Below are 16246 nucleotides of genomic sequence, written 5' to 3'. Positions count from 1 at the left end.
ATCTTTGAGAAGCCTCGCCAGTCGGTTGGTTAACTCGCCTTGGACTCATGCGTCATACACAGCAACGCAAGGCCACACACTGCCTTCGAGCAGCGTCGGCGCGCCAGAGTCGTCTTCTGCTATTTCCTGTCACATGGCGTTCACTCGAGCCAGAACTGAGCGAACGAACACCTTCGTCTGCTTCATCTTTCCCACTCGCTCGCTGGTCTAGCGTCTCAGCAAAGCTCACCTCACGTTGATCTGAGATTTTTTTTTTTTTTTTTTTCAAACCACGCTTAATCGAGGCGCTTCGGTCGCCTCCATTGGGAACGGAATGGCGCTTCCGTACCCCGCATCTGGGATAGCTCCTCCACATGGGCCATCGCCAACTCTCCGCCTTGTGCTCCATCGAGGGATGCGACCACATCCTCCGGGCGCTCCGGGAACGTAACTTGAGAGCTCTGTGCGTTGAGCTGATGGAGATGTGCATCTTCAACTTGCTTGCTTCGGGAATTAATAATGAGTGACGCTGCATGAGCTAACGCATCAGCTCAGGCTTTCCGGCCGCCTGGGGCGTTTCGTGTGGCCAACGGATGGCTTCGTTCAAGTTACTTGTGTACATGGCAGCATCCGCAGCACTCGTGCCACTTTTTACTTATGGTGATCGGCTGGCCAACTGTCCCAGCCACTCAGAGTAGCTCGAACTCATCTCAGGACGACGATGTGCCGGCAACAGCGATCCGCGGAGCAACCGCACCACCTTTTCCCTTCCTTTTGATTAATTAGTCTTCATTTGCCCCTCAGCGCCTTCGTTGCCAGTTTTGCACTCCTTTAGTGGTTCCCGAGAGAGAGTGATAACTGGCCCAAAAAAAAAGCCCTGTAATAATTGATTCGCGGATCTCGACATCCCGGCAAATTAACAGATGACATATTCGAGACTCTATGTCTCCCCCAAACCCCCTTGCAATTGGTGACTTCGTCTTCAGACGGGAAGCGGTTTGCGAAGCATTCCGCGGCGACAGGCTGGGCAGAACAGGGGTAGAGTTACTCCGGATGCCATAATATCGCTGGAGTGAAGAAGCGATAATATATTATTAACGCTTCTTGCTCCGCATCCTGGGACGGAATCCTTTCGGTTGGGCAATCCGAAAAGCTAGAACCATGCGCCAGAGTCCAGAACAAAATGCTGAAAACCCAGGCAAGTTACACAGTCAGCAAGGAGGAATGCATGACTTTCTCCCATGTATCTTCCGGCAAACCACTTCATTTGATAGATTATTATTTTTATTCAGTCGCAGAGAAGCCGGACGATCGATTGCCATTCCTGAACACCAAGCCATGGGACGTCTTACGTACGACTGTGTATTAGTCTCCCTGCCGAGACGGAACACACGCATTTCGGTCTCACATAACCCTAAATGAGATCAGCACATGGTTATCGTGGCACGACTTCACATCTCGAGCCCTACAATTCCGGTTCGCCCGTTTGGCGATAACCGACACCCAATCAAACCCCCGGTAAATCGGCCAAGCACTCTTCTCGCTCCCAGGGGCCCGTGCACATGGTTACGATGACCCACATTCTTGCGTTGTGAGCCGTCTCAACGGCCATTGGACGGCCAAGCAACTGTGATCCTCACCCTTGGAGATATAAATAATCATAAATCAAATGTGTGCACCCTCAGTGGGTATGAAATAACTCATGAACTTCCGTGTTGCAGAGGACGTGTGGGGACGCTCCCAGCGAGAAGCGGGCAGCGGTAATGTGCCGCAATACGGAGAGTGGAGGGATCCATAGCCAGTCGCCTCCCAACATATTTTTTTTGTTGTCCAACATAACCCTTCTCTTTTTTGTTTTTCTTTTTCTTGTTGCGGGGCATTGGGAAACCCGTCTGGGCGGAGTTCACCGTCCATGTTCCGGCGACCTGGATCCCATATTTTTGAGGAATGAAGAAGCTTTTATTCGGAAGACCCTGAACCGCAACAGCTCATCGATGTCATGATTGGAAGAACGTGAGATTGCGGCTTCTCCTCACAGGCCCACTTAACCCGCCCACCTATTCGGTTCCTCGCTTCGGCGCACAGAGCTTCCATCTTCCCGCAGATGCGGGCTTCCTTACTGTGTTTTTTGCATATATGTGCCTGAATGCGGTCGGGTTTCAGACGGAAAACAAAAAGAGAGCGCCAGGGCTATATCACGACCGGGATCACTGCAACCCCCTTTCCCCCTTTCTCTCGACTTCTTATTCCAAACATTTCGTATCTTGTACCTTAACACGAAGTTGGTTCGAATTGAGACACGAGAAGAATTGTCAGCGAATATGGTGTCTGGCGTCACAGTAGACCTCCTTATTTGAGCAATATTCGTCCGAGATAGAGAAGTGGAGTCTCCACATGTATGTATATACCTCGGGTTAGTGTGCCTTCTTTTGGGCCAGTCAAGTTTGCGTTTGTCTCCGCAGAGAGAGGGGAACCGGCAAACGCCTCCATTTACTCAGCGAGATCCGCATGCGGCTCCAGATCCCATGTGATGTCGGCGCTGAGAGGTTGAAACATTGACAGGTATCATGCCACCGAACGTGTAGGGCCCCCTTCGCTATGATAAGCCAGTAGCATCATGGCTTATAGAACCCAAATTGATCCATCAAGACCACTATCAGTTCCAGACAATAAGCGGGACTAACGAGTAAAGGAACCTCCCAAACCAAAGTAACTAAAGCGAGAGAACTCCATAACACCCTTGTATGCACTTCAAAACCCCGCTCCCCTGAAAGTACCCGTCTGATGCATGCGGATAAAGTGAAAATCCAAGACAAATCTAGAATCAGGATTGCGCTTCTTTCTTCCCTTTGACTTCTTCCCACTTGGCAAGGATCGTGTTAATAATTTGCGCCAGGCCTGCGGTCTCCTCCTCCGCCACCTGGCCAGAAAGCTCGATACTACACCCCACGTAGACAGGCATATTCATCCTGCGGGCCAATGCCTGGGCCGTGCGCCTGGCGTAGTCGATGGTGTTTGGGGTAGTATACATCGAAGTGGCCAACGTATCACCATGATGCAGGCGCTATTAAAAAGCGAAATGCGGGGATGAAGTTAGCAGATTGTGGTTCAGTGCTCCTTGCCCTGCCGCCGGAATATTCAATGGAGTTATAAAATTTCGAAGGAATGTCCGACAAAACAGGACTTGTGCTATCGACCGGGCAGATGGGAAAGGAATGAAAAGGCATAGATGAGAAACTACTGAACAACAACAACACCGGGAAAATTGCGTAGTGGATATAAAAGCCGGGGGTGTACATCGTGTTATACCATGGATAACAATATCCACCCCATCTTTTGAACATGAAAAATGAAACATTTTAATTCCGGGGGAACTTGATGGAGACCTACATTGGGCATCGCATAGACAAAACTCCCCATTGGCCTCGTAACGCCTTTTGATTCACCGGTTGAAGTAGTTGTAAGAAACACCATGGTTGTCGTTGCGAGGAAAGTGAGATGGATATGAAGTGTTGTATAGAGAGCTCTGCGAAGCGGGAAGGAGACCTCGATAGGTGAGACGGATGGTGATTTTGCGTCTTGCGTCATGGCTATTGGAACTGTGGTTTATTGTTTCTGATGGGAGCTTGAATTATATCCCGCAAAAGATTAATGTCGCGATGCTCTCCGTCAAAAGAGATGTTGTGGCAAAGCGGAACAAGTCTTAGTAATAGATACATGGGACTGAAATCCCAATACAAATTCACCGCTCGGCGTCTCAGCGGCGGCTCGGGCGTCTGCACGCCGAAATCTGCCCCTGGCGTTGCCGGGACGCTAGCCCAAGGCCATCCCCGCGATTAGTGGTGAAATTTATTTTGTGTACGCGGATTTCACCCAAACTTACTAGCGTGCACCGCCCGCCAGCCAACCAGACGCTGGCATTTTGCCCGCGTCCCAACCGCATTCAGCCCACTTCGACCTTCTTCGATGGTCCGGTTGCAATGGACGCTCGATGCCAGATACCCCGGTGAAGGGATATAGCAATAAGCTCCTGGATATACATACATGTAGAGCTATTTTCCCCCGGGGGCTCAGCGAAGAAAGGGAAACTGGTTCCGTCAAAGTGTCATCACTGTTTTTCACTCGCCGCTCGCGACCTCAAATGTCAACGGAAGAAAGACAGGACATGGAGGATGGGGAGCAAGACGAATGGGGAGGCGAATACGATCCGCTGTCAGACCCCCAAGAGCGCAGGGTTCTCTTTGCAGCGTTGGATTCTTTCAGGTATGAACCGAACATCGAGCTTGGGTGCCGAGCACAAGTCGCACGCAGGAATTCAAGAACGAAGAAAACCTCTAGCAGCTATGCATAGATACACGTTGCCTTACTTGTACCTTGCTCAAACATCATCTTTTAGCATCAATATTCCCAGCCGAAACCATGCAGCCCGTCCTGTGTAGCGGAACTGGAGTTGCTACCTTCCAATTTACCACAGTTGCGCTAACATGCTAATACCAGTCAATACCGCCGTTTTCTGCACCGAAACATAACCCACCGCCGTCGCCAATCATTCTACTCCCTGCCATCTTTCCACTGGGCAAAGCTCTCCAATCCCCCATTTTCCATGCTGGACACATTCAACAAGATCGACGACGCCATCGACACCAACGCTGACATCGCAGAGGCCATTCTCGCCACTGGCCTGCCGTCCTTCGGCCTTGCACCAGAACCAGCGGAGCACGATCCCAGGAATTGGCGCAACAGGGCCACCCCGGAAGATATTAACAAGGCGAACTCGACCATTCGCCAGTTCTTCCGCGACTGGAGCGCCGAGGGACAGCATGAGCGAGATATTTCATACGGACCAGTGCTACAGGCTTTGCGCGATGAATTCGGCGAGCGGCCCGCGCCGGGGACGAGGGTGCTAGTTCCTGGTGCCGGGCTGGGAAGGCTGGTCTTTGATTTAAGCATGGCGGGATATTCCGCTGAAGGAAACGAGTTCTCGTATCATCAACTGATAGCGAGCAGTTGGGTACTGAACCACACCCGGAAACCGGAGGAATTTGCGCTTTATCCGTTTGCGATGGGATTCTCCAACTTGAAATCTAGAAGTCAGCAGCTCAAGAAAGTGATGATTCCCGACGTTCATCCTGGCTCTGCTGTGACGGCGCAAGGCTTGCTTCCGGAAAACGAGCGCACGATGGGCTCGATGAGCATGACGGCAGCAGATTTTCTTATTCAGTACGCTGAGCCAGAGTGCACAAATGCGTTTAATGCGGTGGCAACGGTTTTCTTCATCGACACCGCACCGAATCTTATCCGATATATCGAAACCATTCACAATTGCTTGAAGCCAGGTGGGCTCTGGATTAATGTTGGCCCGTTACTGTGGCACTATGAAGACAGGCATAATGGTAGCCAGAGCAAGAGTGGGGGTGCCGAGACGGATGATGTTGAGAAGTTGGGCATCGTGGAGCCCGGCACTGTTGAATTCACGGAGGAAGAGATCTTCCAATTGGTTGAGTCTATGGGCTTCGACATTCGAAAACATGACAAGGAAGTGCGGGAGTGTGGATATATTCAAGACCCGGAGAGCATGTTGCAAAATACGTATAGACCGTCCTATTGGGTGGCGGCTAAAAAATAGGTTGTTTATGAGTTTCATTTCGAACGTTGGGTATACATTTTGGGACACTGCCTAATCCTTGACGCTTCGTTGGCCACAGAATCATTCGTGGGTCTTTGGATGGGGGTTTGAGCTTTATTTTATCATTAAGAAACAATCTTGTGGTAAAGGATGACGAAAAAAAAAAAAAAAAATCAGCCATTGAATGTACTTCTCGGGCTGGTGAATTGGATTTGCTTTTCATCCAACGGGCAACCATGATCAGGAAACATAGAGCACGAGCGGCAGCTCAAGGTGGTCGAACTGAACTGATCAAGGAGTCGGAGACCAATCAGCCAATTGTCATAGGTTTCCATCTTTCACAACCGCAAGCCTGCATAAAACTGAAACGTCAGGCTTAGAAAATCTACAAGATGTCGATCCGCTGACGAACAGTCTAGGACATTCCTCGTCTGCCCCCGCAAGCTTGATGGGCTTGATAATGAAACAGTGTCGGAATCGCCGAGGTGCTCTAACCTGAAGATACCCCACAAGAACATGGGAGTGTCCAACGTAAGGGGGAAAAAAATAATCTACATGGGGATGGTGCCCTGCTTTATGTTAAATCTTTAGAAATGATTGGGGCTCCCCTTGGCGAGTTCGTCAGGTTTTCAGACACTGGGGATCTGCCAAGATGGGATGTGGTATCAACATGATGATGAACCGGCGGTACGGCAGCATAGTGGCACCCGACTGGGGGCAAGTGGATGACACTTTGCGCTCCAGACCCAGCAAATCTGTGAGAGAGTTGCGTGTTTAAGGCTGGACCTGGGTAGTTAACATGGGGCCGCTGCGCAGGTGTGGTGTTAAAAGAGCCAGGGACGCCTCTGGAAAACTCGTAACCCTGCTCAATGCCTGCTCTCAATCCACTGCCTGGGACTCTTGAACCCAACACAAAAAGCAGGATCGCGGCTTCGAATGGGATACAAGGATGTGAGGGCTGATCCAAATCTAAAGTTCGGAAATCAAGCACGACATCATCTGTGTTCAGAGTGTCATCAAGGAGCACCTGCCTTTGATTTCTCCGCAGCTGGCCGACGGTATGCCGCGCGCGCATCTGGAACGTCTTGTTGGCGCCCAAAGGCGTGTTCAATCATGCCTAACGGTCCCGACGGGGGTATCAGGATAAGTGTCCTCGGACGAAAACTTCCGTCCGGGTGTGGCCGAGGGTTAAAAGAAAAAAGCCTGATGCGATATCGCTCTCGAACGTCCAAGCCAAAATACATCGACCGGCCAATCGTGCGTTCACGAAGGATATGATCCGTGACTAGTTCGTTTTGACCGTCTAGAAGGAGACATTCGAGGCCATCAATGGGATTTCCTTCGTTTCATGTCGACACAAAGCTCAGCAGTGCATCGGCACTTGAAGAATCAACAGCTGCTGCTGCATTGTCAGCATCAGACGAAATTCTCATTAGTTAACAAGTCAACTAAAACGAACGGGCGTTACATTACAAACCCCGCTGCGAGTCAGGTGATTTTAAGCGCCAAGGACTGCTGCATACGGTACCGTTACTAGCTCCGGAGCATTTCGTTGGCCGCCGTGCTCCATCGCCCAGAGGTTGGTTTGGTTGGGGCGACGAGCTTGACCCAGCCCTGGATGGGTCCCTGGGGACGGTGCTGGGGCGGCATTGTCCCTGTTGCGGAACCTGCCAAGGGTCTGCATCGTTCTTTGCTGCGGTTCGCAGGAGATGGCAGAGCGCTGATGGATATGGTCACGACAGAGTTGGAACTCTTCTCTCGAATGTCCTGCACTTCCGTCGCTACGTGATAGTGTCTACCTCAGCTATAGAGCACATGTTGCCTGACCAGTCGCTGACTCGTCCCAAATGCGGCTCTTTGTTCACACCATGAGAAACATCCAGCCCTGCATATTACCCCGTACATCATGATCCAGTCCGCAGCTTGAAGGACGGGGCACATTCTCGGAAGGCAGTGAAACATGAACAAGCACGGGGTTACAGATTCTTTGACAAAGAAAAAGAACGATTCCCCTGAATGACGAAGGGCTCATCGCCTCCAAGCTCCTGGCAGCGCCGTTGTTGTTTTTTCCTTTTTGGTGGGTGGAACTATTCCTCCGCCGAAAGCCACCGCTTTTTCAGGACTCAGCCTCATGGAGCTGTAACCGTATTACTGTATTCTGGGACTTCGATTACGGCGATGGGCGTATCAATTGGCTGGTATTTGGGCCTGATTGAGACCAAGGCTAGCTTGCTATAGTTAGTGTCATCCATCAGTTCGCTATTCTGGCGAATCGAAGCGGAGATAGATTTCAGACCGCGGACAGGCGTGACAGTACGGCGTCTTGATGTTACATCCGATGGACACGGTATCGCCATTCAGGCCATATTAATAGTAACCTCCATCTTTGTCATGAACCACAAACCACCATCCAACCCCCTCCCTTCGCAGCCCCCAGTCAGTCTTTCCCCTCCATCCGTTCGTATTCAACTGCGAGCCTCACTTCGCAAATCCTCTCTCGTGCTCTCGCTTTTTGCCTCTCTCTTCTTTCATCTCTGCTCTTCCCTTGCTCCCCCTTCCCCTCCCCTCCCCTCTCCTCTTCTTCTCTCCTGTCGCTCTAATACTCCCTTCAGTCTTGCGGGTTTCTTGCCTGCAGTCATCACATCCTTTTATGGACTCGATGAGCTCTCGGTTCAAATCTTTTGTGTTTGTATCAAAGCGCAAGGCAACAACGTCCGCTGCATCTATCGCCTCAAACAACGCCTCCACCTCTCCCCAGTCAGGTCCCAATTCGTCTTCAGCGAGCCTCCCCATGAACAACCCAAACCACCTGGGCCGCCCACCGAGCTACTCTTACACCGCTGGTGGGCGACCGGCAAGCCCGTTGCCACCAGGACAGCATCAGCAGCTGGCCCATCATCCTCCTCCTCTCAATACTGGCGTCGGGTATTCCCATCACGGACATATGGCCGGTGCCGCTCCGCCTCCCCCCGGCTACGGCTACCCTCACCCGCAGCATACCAGCATTCCTCCTTCCATATCACAGTATCCACCTGGCCGACCTCACACTGAGCTGGAAGGTGGTGGCAGGAGCAAGGCCCAGCTCATCGTCGGTATTGATTTCGGAACTACGTTCTCCGGTGTCGCTTACGCGTTTGCAACAAATACGGAAGCGAGAGAAGACATAATAACCGAATGGCCTGGTGCCGGAATCCATATAAAACAAAAGGTATGTCTACAGCCCCCCAGAAACGGAATCATGTTGATTGTCAAACTCACTGTGACTTTTCTTGCAGATTCCCACTGTTTTATACTACGACCAGTATCAAAAGGTAGTGGGATGGGGTCCGGATATCGCCGACGCGCTTGCTCCCACTGGTTATCCAAAGCAAGGCGTCCAAAAGGTTGAATGGTTTAAGCTGCAGTTAATGATCTCAGGGAACACATACATCGATCCCATTAATTTACCCCCTTTGCCTCCAGGAAAGTCAGAGATCGATGTTGCAGCCGACTATCTGTTCAAACTCCGCGGAGCAATGAGAAATCAATTACTCAAGACTCTTGGCGAGGTGTTCACACGAGAGGAGCGAAACATTCGTTATTTCTTAACTGTGCCGGCCATCTGGAATGATGCCGGAAAGGCCGCTACTCGTGCAGCTGCTATCCAAGCTGGGTTTTTGCGTGACGAGAACGACAACCGGCTCACTCTTATTACCGAACCTGAAGCAGCAGCTATGTTTTGTGCAAAGAGCGGCCTCCTTAGTCTGAAGATGCATGATGCCATTCTGATCGTGGATTGCGGCGGTGGCACCGTCGATCTTATCGCGTATGAAGTTGAAGAAGAACACCCCTTCTCTGTGTGTGAATGCACCGCTGGTTCTGGAGATTCTTGTGGATCCACCGCACTCAACAGAAATTTTAGCAACATTCTAAGAGCAAAGATTCGCAAAATGAAGTTGCCGGATGGCGCGAGGACGGCTGGAAAGGTCTATGCCAAATGTATCATGGATTTCGAAAACAGAATCAAGGCAGACTTCCGGAACAATGGCCAGAAATGGGCTGTCGATGTCGGAATTGAAGCGGACTTCCCAGACGCTGGCATCGAAGATGGGTATATGACTTTCACCAATGAAGAAATTCTTCAATGCTTTGAGCCCGTTGTGAATAGGATCTTGGAGCTTGTGCGAAACCAGATCATCGCCATTCAAGCCCAGAATCGACCTCTCCAGGTAAGTTGCTTTGGTCCAAACCTCACACTCGACACCTGCTGAATTTCACTCCAGAATATCCTTGTCGTTGGTGGCTTCGGTGCATCCGAATACCTCTTCCAGCAGATCAAGTTACATGTTCCCCCACAATATCAAACCAAAGTCGTCCGACCAATGGACTCTGTTGCTGCTATAGTCAAGGGTGCTGTCACGGCTGGTATCACCGAACGCGTCGTTACCTCTCGCGTGGCCCGTCGCCACTATTTAATGGCAACGTTGCAACCATTCAAAGAAGGTCACCACCCTGAACAATATCGTGTTCCGAGCTTGGATGGTAAGGACAGATGCAAGTATACTCGGCAGATTTTTGTCCAAAAAGGCGAAAGAGTCAAGATTGGAGAACCGGTTAAAGTCAGCTTCTTCCGTCAAGTTGCTCCTGGTGCAACTCTGATGTACGAGGATATCCTGTACGCTTGTGATGAGGATGTGTGCCCGGAATACACTAAGGATCCACGTAAGTTTTCCTGTGATGCGTTGAATCTACCACGTTCGGGTTCTGATTATCTTTGCAGGTATCAAGGAAGTCGTCACTCTTACATCAGATCTTTCTCGGAAGAACCTCGAGAAAGATTTTGAACGCATGGATACTCCTCAAGGCACGTTTTATCGAGTTTACTTTGACATTTATCTTACCCTCGACGGAAGCGAATTTAATGCGGAGCTCGTCTGCCAAGGAGAGGTCATGGGCCGATGCTCTGCCCGATTCCGGTAAACGGGTTCTTTGCAGCATTTTTCGTTTCGATTTCGCATATAATCAGCGATCCGAAACGGAATGCCCCGCATATCTCTCAATCATGGAAATATGGAAAAGCTGGAGTTCAGGATGGTACAAATTCGATGATAGATCTCCTTACATTTTCTCGCCATTCAGGTTGTTGAGGTGTGTTTTCCCCAACACTCAACTTTAAACCCAACCTACAAACATTGTCAATGGTTACCTGTTTCTTTTCGTCCCATCTCGAGCAATGATGTTATGGCAATGTGATACCCCCTCCCCCCCCTTTTTTTTCATATTTGTTCACTTCTATGCCCCTTGGTACCATTTTTGCTGCCATTTATTCTCATTCCTACCGGTATACAATTTGAAACTTCTCTTCCCCTCACCTTGGATACTTCAATGCCAGGATAGATTTGGTATTGACAACCAGGTTCTATCTTAAATATGTGCACAATTCTGCTAAGTCGGTCCTGTCCGCTGCTACATGATAGCTGGGTGGCCTTTAGCTCTTTTGAACAGAAACATCATGAGAAGCAAGGATGAAACCTTTTTTTTTTTTTTTCTTTTCTTTTTTTGAGATTTTAGCAAATGGCCATCTTCTCCCTTATCTTATTTCCCTTGCAGAGTTTGGGTTCTGTAAGGCAACTGCCCTTTAATAGGCCCAAGCAATTCTTCTTGAAGGAAATTATCCACGGTGCGTCGTGTGGATTCATTTCAGCCTACGTTCAGAGTGCCTTGATATCACCGTGTCTACTGAGTATGCTGTCGTTTCTCCCTATGAGCTTTGATATCTACTGCCCGACTTGGTAATATATGTTTCTAGCGAGAAAGTAGTCATCACACAGAGTAAATTGGAATTTATAGATAACTATATGCACCGATAGAAAAGCTTAGCTAACCGACTCGAGTACGGAGTAGTTACGGGGTCCCACTTCCCGAGAGCTTATGCTTGAGCCCCACACACTGTTCCATATCGTCTTCATCGCGCTTCAGCGAGGGAAGCGCTCATCCGCTCGTTATCCTAATATAGACCTTTAGGGCGTAATACCACAGAAATGCTTTTACGGGAGGAAACCCAACTAGCTCTCTAATTATACACCAAGGTCAAGCAAGCTCAGCAAGCACATGCAGATCCAGCATCTGGCGCCGATTCCCTAGGCAGCGCCGTAGCAACAGCATTCGCCTTCACCATGACCTCATCCCATTCTTTCTCCGCCTCGCTGAGCCAAGTAATCGCCCCTCCAGCACCTAGCTCAAGCTGCTTTCCGTACTTTACAATCGTACGGATAACCACCGACTGATCGACGGTGCCGCTGGCGCATACATAGCCCAGACTGCCGGAGTATATGCCGCGCTCGCGGTGCTCTTCCAGGCCGTCGAGGATTTGCACGGCTCTGAGTTTGGGAGCGCCCGTCATGGATCCTGGTGGGAAGCATCGCTCGAGAACCTGGACGCCGCCGACGTTGGGGGCGATGTGGGATTGAATGGTTGTGACGAGCTACGGAAATGTGGTCAGCTAGGAGGAAAAAAAGAAAGGCCAGATTCTTTTCGGGGCATTGGTGTATTATGTCGGATATACCTGATGTACTGTTTCGTAGCTTTCAACGTGGAGTAGTTTCGGGACCTTGATTGATTTTGATGGAGAAATGTTGTGGAGGTCGGCGCGGATAAGATCGACAATCTAACCATGATGATTACATTCGAATTAGTGGGCATGCTTTTTCGACAATCGGACGGGAGAGGGCTTCTTTTACCATTAAGTTCTCGGCGAGCTCCTTGACATCCGTCGCTAACTGACTTTTTCTCCGCTCGTCTTCTTCTTTGTCTGGGCTGACGGCAAGGGTTCCCTTTATTGGTTTCATTTCAGCCACGCCATCAGCATCTATGGATATAAACCTCTCGGGCGACGAAGAGAGTATGGTGGTCTCGTTGACACGGAAGTCTATATACGCTGAGTAAGGGGCGGGGTTACGTTCTCGAAGGGAGAGATATAATGCGTATGGGTCTACATCCGGACACGATGCCTTGAATTTTGTCGTGATTGTCACCTCATACGCCTCGCCCTCCTTAATGGCATTCTGTGCGGCCCGGATCTTCTGGCTGTACGATGCTTCGTCGTCCAGGGCCGTAAACCTTGGTAATGGGCTTGGTGTGCTAAGCCGATGCGAGTCATCCGGGCCAAATACCCTCTTAATCCGTGTCAGCAGGGAGTCAAATTCAGCCTCCGTTTGGCCAACCGGTGAAGATGCATTTATAAAGTCCCCGATTGGATCCTCATGGCCGCGACGAATTAAGCTAAATAACTTCCATTCTCCGGTGTAATTGTCCAGGCGAAGCACATTGGTGGCTAGCATGTGCTGGCTATCCGGGAGTGTGTCCATCTCCTGGCCTGGTTTATCAGGTGAGTAAGTGTAACCTGACAGAGCTTCGCGCTTCAATTCATAGCCAAAGTAGCCTATTAACCCCACCTGGAACAGTGGTTGGCCGACCTCCGCTTCTTGGTCAAGGAGCTTTGGGTCAAGGACGTCGACATTTCTTTGAATAATCGTTGAATGGAAGTGATCTAGCCATGCCCAATAGGAGGTTTGAAGCTGCTCAGACTTCAGTCGTTTTCCTCGCTGGTATATAGATAGGATCTTAGATCGGGAAGAATAGCTGAGATTTAACGATGCAGCGGCCAGGTAGGAATTCCTTGAATGTACGTCACGGACCTGATTTGAATGAGTTACCACCTACTCCATCGTCGAAACATGGATGCAGTCTGGCACTTACCCTTGCACTATCAAGCCATGCCTCACCGTCTGCAGAAGTGTTGCGAATGGCTGCATCAAATACCACCTGTGCTGCAGGTCCCCTTCCAAGGGCCACCGACTTGATGTAATAATGCCGTGAATCTGCACGATGATCTCGACGAGCCGGAGGGATTTCTCCCAGGATAATCTCCCTGGCTTCCCTGACGATGGCACCTTTGTTGAGAATGGAATCGGGCAGAGAGGCATTTTCGGCAATACATCTCTGGGCCCAGCCACTTCCAGTCCAAAACTGAAGAACAATATTTCGGAAGTTATTGATTATCTGCTGGCCATGCGTCGAACACACACTCTCAGGATGCCATTGGCTTCCAAATATCGGACGATTGCGATGCTGAACGCCCATGACAACCCTTGTTGACGGATCCTCAGGGTCGAATGTCCATGCTGTAAGCTCCAGCTCGTCTGGGAGGTCTGCGGCCGCATTTTAACATTAGCTAGAAAATATAAATGTCGTGGAAGGGTTTAGCCAACCTTTGGAGTCCAAGACCAAACTATTATACCTAACCCCTTTGAATTCCTGGGGAAGATTTTTAAATATACCAACATCTGTATGGCCAATTCTGCATACTTGGCCATGCTTGATATTAGGGGTGTGGATGATTTTGGCACCGAATGTAGTGCCAATCCCCTGGTGTCCTAGACATATTCCCAAAATCGGGATGTTTGATTCTTTAATCAACTTGGAGTTAAATCCAAAATCAGATTCTTTGGTTGGAGTTCCAGGTCCTGGAGATAGGATAATCGCATCCAATGAAGGTAAAATTGTGTCCTTAAATGTATCCCTGCCAATCGTCTGTCAACACCAACCTGACCATGTGGCGGCAAGGGAATACCGGGTATTGGGTATCACCAACCATGAGAACTGATCAAAACGAACCACAGCTACACTCCATTCTGGATATGGCACATCTCCAGCTCCTCGCGAGGTGTTTTGGAGCAATTGAAGGAGATTGTTTGTATATGAATCGTAATGATCAATGATAACAGCTCGCAAAGTCCCCGAGCGACCCATTGCAATCGCCTTCTCGTTTTTTCTTGAAGAGTATCAGGCTTGAAACCGCTGATTCGCGGCTAGACCATTCAAGTGCTTATTTTCTCTTCAATGAGCATGGCAATTACCAATGATTAACGCTCTCGAGACAGCGGAAAAGCAGAGCCAAGGGAGCACAAGCCAATAGTGCCCCGTCCAGACCAATATTCAAAAGACTACGGTTTGGACCTCGATATCATGCAGCCTGAGATAACTCGATCTCGCTAGGCGGACTTGGTTATCATCGGCGCTACCAGCGTGAATGGCGAGGACTAGTTATGAATCACTGGCCCGCCTAGTCTGCTTCAGAAACTGACGGCCGGTCAGCTACTAAGCTTCGAGATCGAACTATAGAGTAATATCAAGGACCCTTTTTCGATCATAAAATAAAGTATCTTTCCCTGGTGTTTGTGCTCCAGCGCCAGAAAAGTGGTAACTAATTCACTAATTGTGGTCCTGAAAATTAGGGGGCGAAGCGCAGGAAAGAAACCCGGGAATCATAGAACAGTGGGCACGGTCAAGCGGCACTCCAGAAACACAGCCTCTGTTCGTCACTGATATCGAATGCAGGTCATATCCTACCATCACATCCACAGCACAGAGATGGGATGAAAGATTTTTAGTGTCACGTGCAATACTTGACAGGTTTCGTGTCTTGGAATATTTAAGACTTCCCGCTAAAACTCTATTGCAGGTCAACAAAAGTCCGCTTCATCTGCATTTTCAGGAGCCTTAATAACATGTTGGGCATGATATACAACTTCATATATGATGTCTGAGTTTGTCTCCTATTCACTAAAGGGGCCAGCTCTTGTTTTTCTATTTAGTCAGTTAGCACAAAGCGTTGTTAATGTTCAGAGACAACAATCATCACTGATGGTTCTCCTGGAGAGTCTGCGTGGTGTTGGATCCAGGATGCATGCAACTATCAACTCTCAGCTTATCCAGGCGGTCATCTCCTTGACCTTAGTTTCGGATGGCATCAGTTCTGGCGGAAATGGCTGAACTCTTGTCCCATGGACTCTAGCTTGCTCCAATAACAGCTGGAAAATGGCTGTCCACCCGGAAAAAGCTACTCCATGCCACCTGCTGGTCCTCACTTAGGGAAGGAAAAAAAAAAAAAAAAAAAAAAAAAAAGAGGGGAATTAAAAAAAGCTGAAATGCTGAAAATTTCGAAGGGTGGTCCATGGACCAATACAAGATGCCAAATCCCTCATGGAAAGGTTGTTGAATGTTTTCAAGCATTCAAAAGTTAATGTGTTCTATTCTTTTTCATTCTTCCTCTCCTGTAGCTACAGTCAAAGTGGTGGTATCATCCTAATGTTAACTTGCTACGGAAACCAGCCAGACCCCAGTACTGGGTGAAACCCGAATGAAAATTTGCAATCTGGCTTTACATCTGGATCCGACACTGGCGCGTGATGAAGAATTTTCGGCCCTGGTTTTACACATAAACCTGGGAGCTCGACCTACAGAATGGTTCTCTGTCCACGTATATGCATGATGTCGTGGAACAGGTCGTCAAGCATAGCAGTACTACCACTTTACGCAGCAGTCCGGCCAAAGGGAGACTCGGGCTTATGAGGTGGACCGATCAAAGGCATCCATGCATTCTGGATTCTGGCAATGACCTATGGCATCAGATTCGTCATCTCCAAACTTGAGTTGTAACTCTGTACTGCTCGTCGCTGGAATTGGGACCCATTTCAAGCCCTTAACAGTTCTTTAACAATTCGTCTTACAGAGCATGCGATTTTGGCCTGATGCCCCGTACTTCATACTTATATTCGTATCTATCATGCATAGGCGGATAAATAATAGAACACTGCCAAT

The 16246-nt window shown here is 49.3% G+C and overlaps 4 protein-coding genes across 4 annotated transcripts; 2 read left to right on the top strand and 2 right to left on the bottom strand.

Annotated features, from left to right (window-relative positions):
• Positions 1–2398: 2398 nt before the first annotated feature.
• D8B26_002802 (uncharacterized protein) lies at positions 2399–3608 on the bottom strand. The gene is made up of 2 exons (XM_003068876.2): positions 3370–3608; positions 2399–3043 (listed from the first exon to the last, which is right to left on the bottom strand). The coding sequence occupies exons 1-2, from the start codon at positions 3565–3567 to the stop codon at positions 2804–2806; spliced, it is 438 nt and encodes a 145-aa protein (XP_003068922.2). The 5' UTR covers positions 3568–3608; the 3' UTR covers positions 2399–2803.
• A 346-nt stretch (positions 3609–3954) lies between these two features.
• Positions 3955–5945, top strand: D8B26_002801 (uncharacterized protein). The gene is made up of 2 exons (XM_003068877.2): positions 3955–4242; positions 4477–5945. The coding sequence occupies exons 1-2, from the start codon at positions 3971–3973 to the stop codon at positions 5603–5605; spliced, it is 1401 nt and encodes a 466-aa protein (XP_003068923.2). The 5' UTR covers positions 3955–3970; the 3' UTR covers positions 5606–5945.
• Positions 5946–8228: 2283 nt separating this feature from the next.
• Positions 8229–10996, top strand: D8B26_002800 (uncharacterized protein). Its single transcript, XM_003068878.2, has 4 exons — positions 8229–8813; positions 8881–9813; positions 9868–10306; positions 10365–10996. The coding sequence occupies exons 1-4, from the start codon at positions 8256–8258 to the stop codon at positions 10562–10564; spliced, it is 2130 nt and encodes a 709-aa protein (XP_003068924.1). The 5' UTR covers positions 8229–8255; the 3' UTR covers positions 10565–10996.
• Positions 10997–11436: 440 nt separating this feature from the next.
• On the bottom strand, positions 11437–14421 carry PAB1_2 (Protein phosphatase PP2A regulatory subunit B). Its single transcript, XM_003068879.2, has 6 exons — positions 14238–14421; positions 13855–14165; positions 13343–13794; positions 12325–13281; positions 12150–12251; positions 11437–12068 (listed from the first exon to the last, which is right to left on the bottom strand). Exons 1-6 carry the CDS (start codon positions 14393–14395, stop codon positions 11685–11687), a joined length of 2364 nt encoding a protein of 787 aa, XP_003068925.2. The 5' UTR covers positions 14396–14421; the 3' UTR covers positions 11437–11684.
• Between the last annotated feature and the right edge of the window lie 1825 nt (positions 14422–16246).

The sequence above is a fragment of the Coccidioides posadasii genome, chromosome 2 (genome assembly GCF_018416015.2).
Source record: "Coccidioides posadasii str. Silveira chromosome 2, complete sequence".
Taxonomy (NCBI): domain Eukaryota; kingdom Fungi; phylum Ascomycota; class Eurotiomycetes; order Onygenales; family Onygenaceae; genus Coccidioides; species Coccidioides posadasii.
This window is presented reverse-complemented; position numbering and strand designations above follow the sequence as displayed.

Coding starts and splice junctions, on each gene's coding strand:
- D8B26_002801 (XM_003068877.2), top strand. CDS start 3,971: ATGCCAGATACCCCGGTGAAGGGATATAGCAATAAGCTCCTGGATATA. Junction 4,243..4,476: donor GCAGCGTTGGATTCTTTCAG/GTATGAACCGAA, acceptor TGCTAATACCAG/TCAATACCGCCGTTTTCTGC.
- D8B26_002800 (XM_003068878.2), top strand. CDS start 8,256: ATGGACTCGATGAGCTCTCGGTTCAAATCTTTTGTGTTTGTATCAAAG. Junction 8,814..8,880: donor GAATCCATATAAAACAAAAG/GTATGTCTACAG, acceptor CTTTTCTTGCAG/ATTCCCACTGTTTTATACTA. Junction 9,814..9,867: donor CCCAGAATCGACCTCTCCAG/GTAAGTTGCTTT, acceptor ATTTCACTCCAG/AATATCCTTGTCGTTGGTGG.
- PAB1_2 (XM_003068879.2), bottom strand. CDS start 14,395: ATGGGTCGCTCGGGGACTTTGCGAGCTGTTATCATTGATCATTACGAT. Junction 13,282..13,342: donor CATGGCTTGATAGTGCAAGG/GTAAGTGCCAGA, acceptor CATTCAAATCAG/GTCCGTGACGTACATTCAAG. Junction 12,252..12,324: donor AGCTCGCCGAGAACTTAATG/GTAAAAGAAGCC, acceptor CATCATGGTTAG/ATTGTCGATCTTATCCGCGC.
- D8B26_002802 (XM_003068876.2), bottom strand. CDS start 3,567: ATGACGCAAGACGCAAAATCACCATCCGTCTCACCTATCGAGGTCTCC. Junction 3,044..3,369: donor TTGTCTATGCGATGCCCAAT/GTAGGTCTCCAT, acceptor GCTTTTTAATAG/CGCCTGCATCATGGTGATAC.